Below are 14002 nucleotides of genomic sequence, written 5' to 3'. Positions count from 1 at the left end.
GGTCAGTGATGGCGAACCTCGGCACCCCAGGTGTTTTGGAACTACATTTCCCATGATGCTCGGCTACACTGCAGAGTGCATGAGCATCATGGGAAATGTAGTTCCAAAACATCTGGAGTGCCAAGGTTCGCCATCACTGCCCTAGGTTGTCAGATAAATGGGAAGATTTGTTGGTTTATTACTACCACATCTAGGGGAAGGGTTATGTTGAGACAAAGGATTTGGTATAGTTAACATTTAAATTAGATATGCTCTAGAAATTTTCCAGGATGAGTATTCATTTAGGGAGCATAATGTAGGGTTCAATAAGGTACAACATTAAATTGACAGCAAAGGCCACAAATTTGTAATCTGTCATCCTGAAATCTCTTGTAAGTGTTTTTAATCCAGTTTATAGCAATCTATCACAACTTAAACTATAAATATATGATATTAATCCAGTCCATTTCCATTTGACATATATATATATTCAATGTGCTCATATACTTCACTTTTCATCCGTGCTTTGTAACAGTAACTTTCCACTGCTTCATGTGCCATCACCACCTTCTAAAATGGGCACTCACCAGAGTCTGAAATTTTTTTTTTGCCTTTGGTTAATATAGGGATAACCACTCCACTATCCTGGTGTTCCTCCAACTAATTAGCCACTAGATGCTCTTCATTTCTCCTTGCCAAATGTTGGTATATCATAAAAATTGAACATTCATCATTGCACAATATATTTATGATTTATTTTTGGCCAGTAAAAAATATATAAGAAATGTGCACTCACATTTTATAGTGCCTTATAACCAGCACTAAGTCTACCCAGCGTTTTGTTTTGGGGATCTACTATATCACTTCGTTCCTTGATCCTGGTGTGCGCTCCAAGCCTCGTTTTGGTTTGGGTTTGTGACAGGCGGAATCACTTCCTGTCATAAACCCGAACCAAAATGAGAGTGCCCATTTTAGAAGGTGGTGGCACACGAAGCGTTGAAAAGTTAATGTCACAAAGCACGGATGAAAATTGAAGTATACGAGCACATTGAATATATATGACAAATAACAATGAACTTTGGGGATTAATATCATATGCTTATGGTTTAAGTTGTGATAAATTGCACTTTATGATATTTGGCACTTTATTGTCACGTTGCACTTTATAAATTTAAAGAGTAAGGTTAGTATATAAGGTGTAAACACTGTATTAGTGGTAATATTGTATTAGCACTTGTTTGGATTAGGACAGTTACATTATTTGAACACATTTTTTTCCTAAATCTATGGTATAGGATTTTACCTGCAGCAGATAAATTTGTATTATTATATCTAATTTTTTATGTATATATTTTTTGTGGCGTTGACACATATTTTGTTTATAATTTAAATTCATTAAAAAAAAATTGTTTTGTTAACACAAGGTGTTATGTGAACACAAGTTCAGCTGTGTGATACCAGACATAAGCGGACATTTCACATTTGTTATCATATGGTATACTTCATTACATATTAAGTGGCATTTCACTTGTGTGTTGTCATTTTATTTTTAAACCTGTTGCGGTGCAATTATCTATATATATATATATATATATATATATATATATATATATATATATATATATATATATATATATATTTACTTTTACCTTAAATAGTTTTTTTATTAAGAAAATACATTTGTTTTCCATTCTTATATCAACATTACTTAAAACATATATGGTACATTTCATAATACAGGGAGCAGAAAAAAATAAAGAAACAAACCATACTTTCTCCATTATCTGCCCACCCCTTCCCCTTCTCTCCCCTCTTCCCATGTGTACCTCTCATTCATCTCACTTTCACACCCTTTCATCCTCTCATTCCTTAGTCACATCCATATATTCCAGGGTGTTCCAATTATTGCTTCCATATTTTTTCAAATTTCTTATAATTACCTCTCTTCATATATATATATATATATATATATATATATATATATATATATATATACATATATTTCTCTTTCCCAATCGTATCTTTTACCACTTTCACCCATTCTACTACCGTTTGGGGATTTTTTTCTTGCCATCTATATGCTATCAGTTTCCTTCCTTGAAACAAACATCTAGTTATTGCTATCTGTGTGGGTACCGATGCACCATCCTCTTCTATTAGGCCCAAAATGCACACCCTGACCTTCGTGTCCAATGATGTCCCAAACACAGAGTTTATTTTTTCCATTATTCCTCTCCAATACCTATACAACTGGGGACATCGCCAGATCATATGCACCAGGTCTTCCCTCCTATCCCCGCACCTTTGACATTCTGTATATATATTTTTTAGTTCCAATATATGGTTGTTGGAAGTGAACACACCTTTAAAAGTGTTAGCAGCAATTCAGCCTGAGTGATGATGCATATTTATTAGTGTATTTTTTATTAAGGGATGTTGCGCTGATTTGTTTCACTATTTAACTGGATCTAGGCTGTCTGATATGGGAGTGCAGAAAAAAATATCACTGAGGTTAAAGATGTGAGGTCAGCAGAGAAGTTTACAGGGAATTAGCAGGGCAGTGGATAGGGTCGGCAGTTTGTAGGGCTGTGTACAGAGGCCAATAGTATGCAGAGCAGTGTACAGTGGGTTATCAAGGCAATGTCCAGGGGTTAGCATGGCAGGGGACAGGGGTCAGCAGAGTTGAGGTTACTGCTGGAACAGCACTTAAGGGATCTCCTCCTCGCCACAGAGCACATGGCTGAGATCGGTATCCTTCCACACAGTGCGTAGCTGGCTACTGCAGCTGCCAATCCGATCAGGGTATTTCACAGGTTAGAACCTCAAAATAGCAGCCAGCTACACATTGTGCAGATTGAGGCTGTACCTGTAAGGGAGTCTGATCTCAGTGTTATGTGGGGAAGAGAAGATCTCTTAAGTGCCTTGTGTGCAGTCAGGGTAGTGCTGGGATAAAGCCATCTATCACTCAAGGTGACAAACTGCAGCCCCCCAAAAAAAGTATTTGCCCCCAATCTTACCTTCCAGCTCAAATCCCCCCAAATCTCTCCTGCCCCCAAAATCACCATCCTAGTACAAATCCTTCCCCAAATCCCCACCCCTAGCGTAAATCCTCTCCCAAATTATCCTTTCTTGTAAAAATCCTTCCCTAAATCCCTCTTCCTAGCAAAAATCCTCCCCCAAATCCCCACTGTTAGCATAAATTATTTCACCAAATCTCCCCTCTCCCCCAAATCCCCACTTCTAGCACAAATCCTCTTCTCCAAATCTCCAAATCCCCACCCCTAGTTTTACTTATCTCCCCAACCCCCCCCCCCCCCTCTTAGTGCAGCTTTACATGGTGAGCATTGTAGGGTTCCAGGAATATACTTCTTCAGAATGGTTAATGGATACGTTTTATATAGGGGCTGTGTCCTAAAAGACAGCAAAATATTTTTCTTTTCTGCAACAGAGATACATTTTTGGTTTATTGGTACACAAGGAGGCTGCAAGTTAGAAAAAAAAGGTGAACTTGGCCTTTAAAAGACATATTTACTTTTGGTGCAATACAGCAATTACACACTATGTATTTCTCTTTAAAGACTCCCTTTAATTTAAACCAATAATAGATTTACTAGCCACTGTTAAATACATTGCATAACTTGAATAGAATGCAAAGTAATCACAGGTATGAACTATTGTATAATTTCAGAGGCATTATCTTTGTTAGTCTCCTATGTCAATAGCAGCAAAATGACTCTGTAAGCAAATACAATTCATTTAAATGCAACTGTCAAATGGTATGAGAGGTGCTTAGATGATTTGGCTTCCTGCTGCAATCACTAATGTATTGTCACTTCACAACTACTGTATGAATGCAGAATTGACCAAGACACTTCAGAGAATGACATTTATATGGCAAGTAGAAGTTCTGGAGCATTCAGTCCTGAAGGCCTGTATACAATAGATGCGTAGCTTATGTTCTTTGACTTTGCATTTATTATGAGTATTTTTATTCCTAGATAAAGTATCACTAGCAATGTGTCACAACTATAATTTGACAAGCATGTTTCTCTATGGCAGTGTTTAAAATGTATTTTCAGCCAGTAAAATTGCTAGTCCAGCAATACCAGATTTAAACCAACTTGTTTGATGGTCACTGTCTAAAGCAAGGCAGTAACATTGCTAAAGAGTGTTTGTTTCGCTGGAAAATCAATCTTGATATGATTACACTGCACCTACAACAACAACAAAAAAATTACTTTTGAGAGATTCTTTTAACCCCTACTAGAGGCCAAGGAAAGGGTTAATGGCGCCCGTGTAGAGCTGCTGTCAAAAAGCTTTGCAGGCGCTTCGGCAACGGTGCCCATTCATTTCAATGGGCAGGAGCAGTGGAGGAGCCGGCTGCTTGCAGGACTTTTTTTTTATGTCCTGCCAGCGCAGCGCCCCAATGTGAAAGCACTCGGGCTTTCACACTGGAACTGCAGATGAGGTATTTTTCAAAAAATGGCTCCAGTGTGAAAAGGGTCTATAAATGTAATGTTGTTGGGGATCAGAGATCAGCCAGCTTGGTGGCTACACTTGTTCTATCTGCAGGGGCTTCAGCACAAAGTAGACAGAGATATTCCTCTGCTGACCTACCGGTATATGGGCACCCTGTTAACAGAGAAAACTGCAAATGATTATAAATACAAATCCTTTAAATTCACAGATAAACACATTTCACAACAAAACTGACCATCAGAAATCTAAATACAAATGTACCTGGTGGCTACAGATTGTCTTGAACAACAGGGGTTCATGCAACATTTGTAGGTGGGAGGCACTTTAAATCAAAAGGTACTTCTGTGTGGCAGGGGTTGTGGCATTATTTGGTGAATGGACCTGCTGCAATCAGAAGGTCTTATGTCTTTGCCATTCTATGCATATATTGTACATTCTGTCATTGAACATACAGTACTTTTCTTTAACATCTTTGGAAGCTGGAGTTGTGATTAAGGACCTGGTGAAAGCTGAGTCATTTAAGAAAGGGATGTCTATTTGATAGAAACTGAACGTTTATTTGCTTTTATAAAATACTCTAAGTGCAGGTAACCCCATTCTAAGTATGCATTCTGATTCTGCGAGTGCACTGTGCATCAAGGGGAGGTTCAACACTTACAGCTGCAAGTGTTTTTTCCTCTTTCTCTCTTTATCTCTCAAGTAATTTCAGCAGTGCTACCGGTATGATTACTTACTAGAAATAAATAATGCCAAACTTAAATGTTAAGCAAGACGTCCAGTTTTCACTACATTGTTACTTGCTTTGTAGGGGAGATTTTTTTGGCAGTAGTCTAATTTCTATCCCAAAATAGATACATCTTCCTAGTTGTCTCCTGTTCCCAGATACTGTTTGGGGAATGAGCTGCTTGATAATTGTTGTCAGAGTAAATAAAAAAATTAGCTAAGCAAACTTAAATACTATGGTGGCAATGAGTTCTTTCATGGTACCACACATGTCACGGTTGTTGTTGTTGTTTTTTTTTCCATATGAGCTAAATGTTCTATATGATGAAACTACTCACTAAAGTATTATTGTCAGTGCTTTTTCATTGCATATTTTTTATTATATTTCCATTTCTGAAAAGATACATATTTAATGAAAAGTAACACTTTTACATTGGGTTTGCGGGATATTCTAAGCTTTGTAAAGATCAGCACCCCATTAGCTTCTTTCTTTCTAATTGACACTGTAAAATGTAGAGCAAGAAAAGAAGGGGCATGTCACTCTTCTGATTCGCTTAGCTGTATATTCTAAAGTTCAACTTCAATAGGGATGAACCACCAATGGTTTGGTTCAACCTAGATCTGTATTGAACTTTGGCTGTTTGGACATTTGTCCCAATGCCTGGACATTTTCTGCTTGGCAACCTCTTCAGCAGGAGCTGAGCACTATATATAGAAGCAATATTTCTACCTCTTCTATATATTACAGCTCCCCACTGCCAATAGTTCCTAAAGAAGCAGGCAGCCACTGTGTCCCCACTGTGTGCCACCACCCCCCCGGCCACGGATCAGGTGCGCTCTGTGTGCGGCACAGTGTGCCTTGGATACAGCAGATCACAGTTCGGGGTAAAGGGCCAATCACAAAAAATAGCATGTGACGAAAGGAGAGTGGATCTGTGAGGGCACAAATGAGTACGTTATTTACACTAACACAAAGTGCAGTGCAGGCTCATCAGTGCCCTGATTATCTGTGCGGCTGATAAGTGCTTATTATCAGTGCTTATCAATACCCATAAATGCAGCCTCATTGGTGCCATCGGTGAAGAATAAAAATGACTTACCGTATTTATCGGTGTATAACACGCACTGGCGTATAACACGCACCCCAAGTTTAGGAGGGAAATTTAAGGAAAAAAACTTACATTTAAATGCCCATCAATGCAGCCTTATCAGTGTCCATCTGCAGCCTTGTCAGCATCATTTGCAGCCTTGTCATTGCAGCCTTGTCCATCATTGCAGCCTTGTCATTGCAGCCTGTCTGCAATGCAGCCTGTCCGTCCCCTCTGCTTTTGTTTTTAAAAATGGCGCCGCCGAGATGTCCTTCGTATCTCGGAGGCACAGGGAAGTACTCGGTGGCTTTCGACCGTCTTGGCCGTACTCGGAGGCTTTCGGCTGCTCTCGCCGCTTCTCGGCGTCTTTCGGCTGCCTTGGCCGTACTCTGAGGCTTTCGGACGCTCTCAAAAACCGCAGAGAAAGGGCAAAGGCGGCCGAAAGCCGCGAGAAGGGCCAAAGGTGGCTGAAAGCCGCCTAGAGCCCAAAAATCGCAAAGGAAATCGTGGCGGATTGGCGTTTAACACGCACCCTTGATTTTCCCCTGATTTTAAGGGGAAAAAAGTGCATGTTATACGCTGATAAATATGGCATTTTCAAAATGTTATAAAAGAATAAAAAATATAATTTTCTTTTGATCTTTTTTCATTTATTTAGCAAAAAACGAAAAAACACAGTAAATCTGTCTTAAAAAAATATCATAACAATGTAATTTTAGTACAGAGTTGCAAGATGAGTAATTGTTATTCAAAATACCAAATGACTAAAATCTGAAAATTGGCCTGGGCAGGTAGGGGTAAAAGTATCTGACATTGAAGTGGTTAATAAACAATGTGTCAAGCATTTGGGTGTGTTTATTCCTAGGTTACAGTCCTTTTTTTTAATGAGTAGGGATACTATATACCCCTTACCCATTTATATAGAGGGACCTTTTCTTCATAATCCTCCTACCTGCAGACCCCCAAAACCACTGGACTAGGGTTGTGGGGAAGAGGCCCTTGTCTTCATCAACATAGGGAAAATGTACTTTGCCAGGGGTGAAAATCCATATTGAGAACATGTGGCATAGTATAGTTTGGGGGTACATGTTTGTACCAACCTTTCCTGGACTGGCAGGCTGGATGCTCAGATTAAGGGCCTGATATGGATTTTAGGAGGACCTCAGGTTTTTTTTTTTTGCATGAGGATCCCCCTTAAAGTCCATACAAGAATTAAAGGGTCTGGTATACATTTTGAGGGGACTCCATGTAATATTTTATTTTATTCATGCTGTAGGATGCACTGTTTTTTTTTTATAGAAGCCAGATGATTAATGTAATTTGCTGCAACCTACAATCATTTTCCTTAGTAAATATCAGTGTTTTAAAAAGTTATTGCTCCTGGCTCCATTGAATTTATTTAACCACTTAAGCCCCAGACCATTTGGCTGCCCAAAGACCAGAGCATTTTTTTGCAATTTGGCACTGTGTCGCTTTAAATGACAGTTGGGCGGCCGTGCGACATGGCTTCCAAACAAAATTGATGTCCTTTTTTTCCCCACAAATAGCACTTTCTTTTGGTAGTATTTGATCATCTCATTTAAGGCCTATATTTATTCTTCTACATATTTTTGGTTATAAAAAATCGCAATAAGCGCTTATTGATTGGTTTGCGCAAAAGTTATAGCGTCTATAAAATAGCCGATAGTTTATGGTATTTTTATTAATATATTTGTTTACTGGTAATTTCGGTGATCAGCGATTTTTATCATGACTTCGACATTATGGTGCACAGATCGGACACTTTTGGCGCGATTTTGGGAGCATTCACATTTACACAGCGATCAGTACAATTAAAAATGCATTGATTACAGTGTAAATGTGACTGGCAGTGAAGGGGTTAACCACTAGGTGGCACTGTAGGGGTTAAGTGTGTCCTAGGGAGTGATTCTAACTGTGGGGGGGGGGCTATGTGTGACACGACACTGATCATCGTTCACGATTACAGGGAGCTGTGATCAGTGTCCTGTCACTAGGCAGAACGGGAAAATGCTTGTTTACATTAGTATTTCCCCGTTCTTCCTCTCCGTGAGATGATCGTGGGTATCCCCGAGAACATTGAGTCTGTGGGACCCACGATCACACTCACGGAGGTCTTGGAGGGCGTGCCCACAAACCACTTCTTAAAGGGCAGCGTACAGTTACGTTAATCTGCCTGTACGTGCCCTTCTGCCGATGTATATCAGCGTGAGTCGGTCGGCAAGTGGTTAAAATTTATTTTTGCACTGGTACATATTGCCCAAGGTAGTTCCCACCCCCATACTGTTTATTGACAGCCTTTTGCCTCTTAGCTCAGAAAATGGGCATTTTCAATTTGACAAATATGGCTCCTATTGATTTAACCACTTAAGCCCCGGACCAATATGCAGCTAAAGGACCAGGCCCCTTTTTGCGATTCGGCACTGCATCGCTTTAACTGACAGACAATTGTGCAGTTGTGCGACGTGGATCCAAAACAAAATTTTGCTTTCTTTTGGTGGCATTTGATCACCTCTGCAGTTTTTATTTTTTTTGCGCTATAAACAAAAATAGAGCGACAATTTTGAAAAAAATCGATATTTTTTTACTTTTTGTTACAATAAATATACCCCAAAAATATATAAAAAAAACATTTTTTTCTCAGTTTAGGCCAATACGTAATGTTCTACATATTTTTTGGTAAAAAAAAATCGCAATAATCGTTTATTGATTGGTTTGCGGAAAAGTTATAGCGTCTAAAAAATAGGGGATAGTTTTATGGCATTTTTATTAATCATTTTTTTTACCAGTAAAGGCGGCGATCGGCGATTTCTATTGTGATTTTGACATTATGGCAGACACGTTGGACAATTTTGACACAATTTTGGGACCATTGCCATTAATAGAGAGATCAGTGCAATTAAAAATGCATTGATTATTGTAAAAATGTCACTGGCAGTGATGGGGTTAACACTAGAGGGCAGTGAAGAGGTTACGTTTGAGCTAATGTGTGTTTCTTACTGTGGGGGGGGGGGGCGTGGCTTGGTGTGTGACATCACTGATCTTCATTCCCTATGACAGGGAACAGATGATCAGTGACAAGCTCACTAGGAAGCATGGGGAGAGGTTTGTTTACACGTACCTCTCCCCGTTCTTCAACCCTGTGACTCGATCACGGGACATCGGCGGCGATTGGTCCCGAGGGCGCGGTCACGGAGCTCAAGACCGGGTCACGAGCGTGCTGGGCTCTTAAAGGGCAACATACCTGTACGTGCTTGTGCCCAGCCGTGACATTCTGCCGACGTATATTGACGTGAGGCAGTCCTTAAGTGGTTAAATAGGTTTTGGGTTTGGCATCTAAATTTCTTTGCATTTCACAGAACCCTGCTTGAACTGAACCAAGGGCAGTTCAGCTCTTCCCTACTCTTAAAGGGATATTAAGCAAAGAAGTATTAATTGCCATAATTTAGTCACATAAATCATATACATCCTGCCGCTGTATTTTTTAAATCCTAAGTGCCTTATTCCTGCAGAGCTGTCATGTGGTTGGTCACATGATCTTTCTCTGTTCTTTGGCATCTGCAAGGAAAGATCTTTGGGAGGGCCTTCTATTACTCTGTTGATGTATGCTCCATACAGTATGTGTCTTTGCCTGCACAACCCTGGTTGGTGCTGTGACTGTCACATGACTAAAAAAAACACGTTTCAGAAGAGCTATTCAAAATAAATTATAATTATCAAAAAACTGTTTTGCAGCTCCACAAAAACATTTGTTGAATATCAAATGTGTATTTTTTTGTGCAATAATATGGTGTTAGTTGATGATTGACCCCGCTTTTACATATCTAATGTAATTGCCAATACCTGAAGTATTGGTTGCAGACAGCATCTGCAACCAATACTTCAGGTATTGGCACGTACATTAGATATTTTTATACTGATTTATATTAAAACTAAGCTGCTTTGTGAGTTTCTTAGTGAATGTTATCAATCAAGAAACTATATCTCACCCCCATAGTGTTTAGCAATAGGAGTACATGGAGGACGAGGGAAGGAGCGGGGTGTCATTTACCACTGTATATACACCCACATGTCTGACTCTATACCCATGTGGGCTGCACAAATAAGAAAAAGGGGAAAATGAAGAGATTAGAAGGGAAACCGTAGGTGACAAAATCTGGTTTACTCAATCTCAGGCTGCAGTGGGGACACAGAGAAGATGGGAGGGGCAGCTGAGGCTGGATCAAGCAGGTAAATTTCACTCTACACAAAAAGATTACTTTAGCGGCTTTGTGAGTATAAACACTCTGTAATATAGCATGCAATGAGCGTTTTTCATAGTCTGGGTTTAATGACATTTTAACCCCTTTGTGCCCGTGCTATAGTAAAAATAAGACAACAGCACAGGCCTTAATATGCTGGTAGGGCGTTCATGTACGTGAACTACCTGCGCTCCCTGTGATCAGCAAATCAATGAGACATAGATCGGAGTAAAGTAGAAAGACCCTAAGATAGGGACAAGAATACCCCCTGGTACACTGGGACTTTATAGGCATACAGAAAAAGAAAAATATTTAAAAGCATAATTTATTTAGAAAGACATAATTTTCATAAAAAACACATGTAAGATGATACCAAACATGTGCATCAGTGATACATTATACATAAAATATATATTCACGAATAGACATTGCAAGCTTCGATACATATCATTTTCCTCCTTTTGGCCTAACATGTTTAGGGAAATTTATTCCCTTCTTCAGAGGAAATACAGGAAAAAATGTAGGCATTCAGCATTAGATTGTAGATATACTACTCGTAGAAAAAGGTTGTGATTAAAAACTTTTCAGGAAGAAATAAACTCGTTACCATTTAGCCCACAAGGGGAAAAGATAGTAGACCCAATTTGGACTCGACATAAACCCCCACAAGGGTCCCCACACCAAAAATCCCCACGGTCACGGTTTTCTTTTTCTGAATGCCTATAAAGTCCCAGTGTACATGGGGGTTCTCTTGTCCCTATCTTTCTACAATATATATTTGGGATGAGGCAACAAATTTAGGTGAGAACTATTCAGTTCTTCTGGTGGTTCACACTCTATACTTAGATCGGAGTAAGGGGCTGATCTTGACCCCTTACCATGGGATCAGCTGTCAGCCAATGACAGCTGATCATGTGATGTACACAGAGCCGGTAATCAGCTATTTTTTTCTGGTCTTTTTTTGTTTGTTTAGCAAAAAATAAAAATCCCAGTAGTGATTAAATACCACCAAAAAAAAACTCTATTTGTGTGAAAAAATTGATAAAACCTTCATTTGGGTACAGTGTAACATGTCGTGCAAAATGTGACAGCGCTGAAAGCTGAAAATTGGCCTGGGCAGGAAGGGGGTTTAAGTGCCCAGTAGACAAGTAGCTAAATAAACAGTTTTGTTTTTTAGCAAAGCAGTTAATGTGTACCTGTTCTTTCTCCACACAAGTAAATGCAACAGGTTTGCTTTACCTTAGCGCTTTTTAGCAGCATATATTTACCTTCTTTTAGCACCATCTGCCACTCTATTCAGTTGAGGGACTTGAGGAAAGTCCTTTGGTAGGCTAGCAGTTGCTGGAGTCAGGTCTATGAACTCAGCATGTGACAGTGCTGATTGTCTCAGTTTCTCCATACATTGTTTCATTTTTTTTGTTATTTTTTTTTTTATCCAGGCAGAACGTTTATTTTTGATTGTATCTCTAAAACACTACAGTGTTGAAATCGCTGAGCTTCTAGATTTGTACATTGGAGGCAGGCGATACACTCTTTCTATTGGATTTTTATTTTATATTTTGAACAATGCTAAAGAATGAGAAGGAGTACCCACTAGTAACTATTGCCGGGAGGTCTCAGCATTAGAATCTCCAAGAGATATAAGAAACCAGAAGATAAGTTAGCCAATTAGAATGCATTTTTTGACTGAAATATTACTTTTGGAATGTTTGACCCTGTTCGATTCCCCCCGCCCCCCTCCCAAGGAATAAAGAATGGTGTCATGTACTGCATTTGTTTACAGAAAAATTTCCTCTCAGCATGATGACATTCTACATTTTTTTTTTAGCAAATATTGCTATTTTATAAGATTTAGTTGTCCCTGGGGATGTGATGGCTATTATTGATCCTTATTTACAATCTAATTTGCTTCATGTAATTCAGTTGTTGAGTTCACAACCTCTCAGCTTTGATGGCTTCATACTTTCGCTGTAAAAGACAATGCTTCATAACACATATGATTTATCACTGCCTCTTATCTTTCAGATGTCTGAAATGTGCAGATGCTCCTTGTCAAAAGAGCTGCCCAACCAACCTGGATATCAAGTCATTCATCACAAGCATTGCAAATAAGGTAAACCCTTTATGTATGGGCAGCATACGTTCAAACACCTCCATTGGGAAATAATGTAGAAAATATAAGTATATTGTACTGTATATAATGGATAATGCTAGGATTGATTATCACAAGAATTACAGACTTTTTTTTTTTGAGCATGGCTTAGTTTGGCGAACTTGCTATGCAGTGTAATTTTTATACATTTAGATTTTTTGAAGCAAATGCATACAAACTGGAGAAATTAAAAGTGAATATAAAATTGGAGTTGATGCACCTAAGCATTAATCCTAATTTGTGTTTTCAATCAAATAAAAGGTCAAATATGATTGGCTGCTGATAGCAATAATTATGATTTTATACGTGTTTTCTTTTTTTACAGTCTTAATGAAGCCCCATTATTGTAAAAGGATCCTAAAAATTGTGTTTGAAAATGTCATACTCTTTACATGGCTTACTTAACTGGACTTAACAATACAGTACATAAAAAAAAAAAAAAAAAAATATATATATATATATATATATATATATATATATGTATATATATATATTTTTATATATATAGTTAGTTGAATGATGTGTGGATTCTTCTCCTGGTGGTTTTCATTCATAAAAATGAGGTAGCATAGCCCTGTGATTGCTTGTAGTGAAGATCATCAGTTAGCCATCTAAGAACTCCAACAGACTTATGCAGGCCATACATGGGTTGAATTCCGAAATCATTTTCTTATGTAAATCGTAACTAAGATATTTCTTTCGAATTTCGCACCATTAGCAGGTTGCAGCAATGGCCCATTTTGTGTGCAGCCGTGAATTTGAGTAATCGGGCAAATGTTTATCTTCATCAATGATCTAATCAATGATTGGAGAAACATGCGAGAAATATAATCGAAAAATAAATGAGCTGTGACCTGGAAAGAAAAGAAGATTCCCAACCATGACATTTTTTTATGTAGCAACATGAGGTAAAAGTGAAGGCTTGGTTGGTCAAATTTCAAAATCAATGGTGGCACCATCAGATCACAAAATGCATGAAATTTCTGGTTTTCTAAATAAAACATGTTTGGAATTAAGCCCATGTATGGCCTGCATTAGGGGTCTATTTATAAAGCAGCAAATGTAAAAAAAAAAAAAAAAAAAAACTTTGTGGAGGCTCAATCACTCCCATTTAAAAAGCCTGGAAGATTCTTCACCATAGCATGTTTGGATTTTAGTTACATTCGCTGCTTACCTCTAAAGTATATGTCCAGGAGAAAGCCAATGTTTTTACAGTTTTCTTTTTTCAGTATCAGTTGTATATTCCACAATATGATCTTGATGTGAACTCCAGTTGTCTGTTCCTCTTCAGCCCCCAAATTCTCATCTGTTGTTCTTGCAGT

The 14002-nt window shown here is 38.5% G+C and overlaps 1 protein-coding gene across 1 annotated transcript in view; it reads left to right on the top strand.

Annotated features, from left to right (window-relative positions):
* The window catches only part of DPYD (dihydropyrimidine dehydrogenase), a 2051548-nt gene that overhangs the window by 537667 nt on the left and 1499879 nt on the right, over nt 1-14002 (top strand). The window contains exon 4 of the mRNA XM_077452870.1: nt 12554-12641. Within this exon, the coding sequence (XP_077308996.1) occupies nt 12554-12641 (88 nt within the window). The remainder of the gene's footprint in view (nt 1-12553; nt 12642-14002) is intronic.

Source organism: Lithobates pipiens, unplaced genomic scaffold, assembly GCF_037356315.1.
Source record: "Lithobates pipiens isolate NorthernLeopardFrog02 unplaced genomic scaffold, aLitPip1_a1.2 Scaffold_23, whole genome shotgun sequence".
Taxonomy (NCBI): domain Eukaryota; kingdom Metazoa; phylum Chordata; class Amphibia; order Anura; family Ranidae; genus Lithobates; species Lithobates pipiens.
The sequence above is the reverse complement of the archived record's forward strand: the minus strand, read 5'-3'. Positions and strand labels throughout refer to the sequence as shown.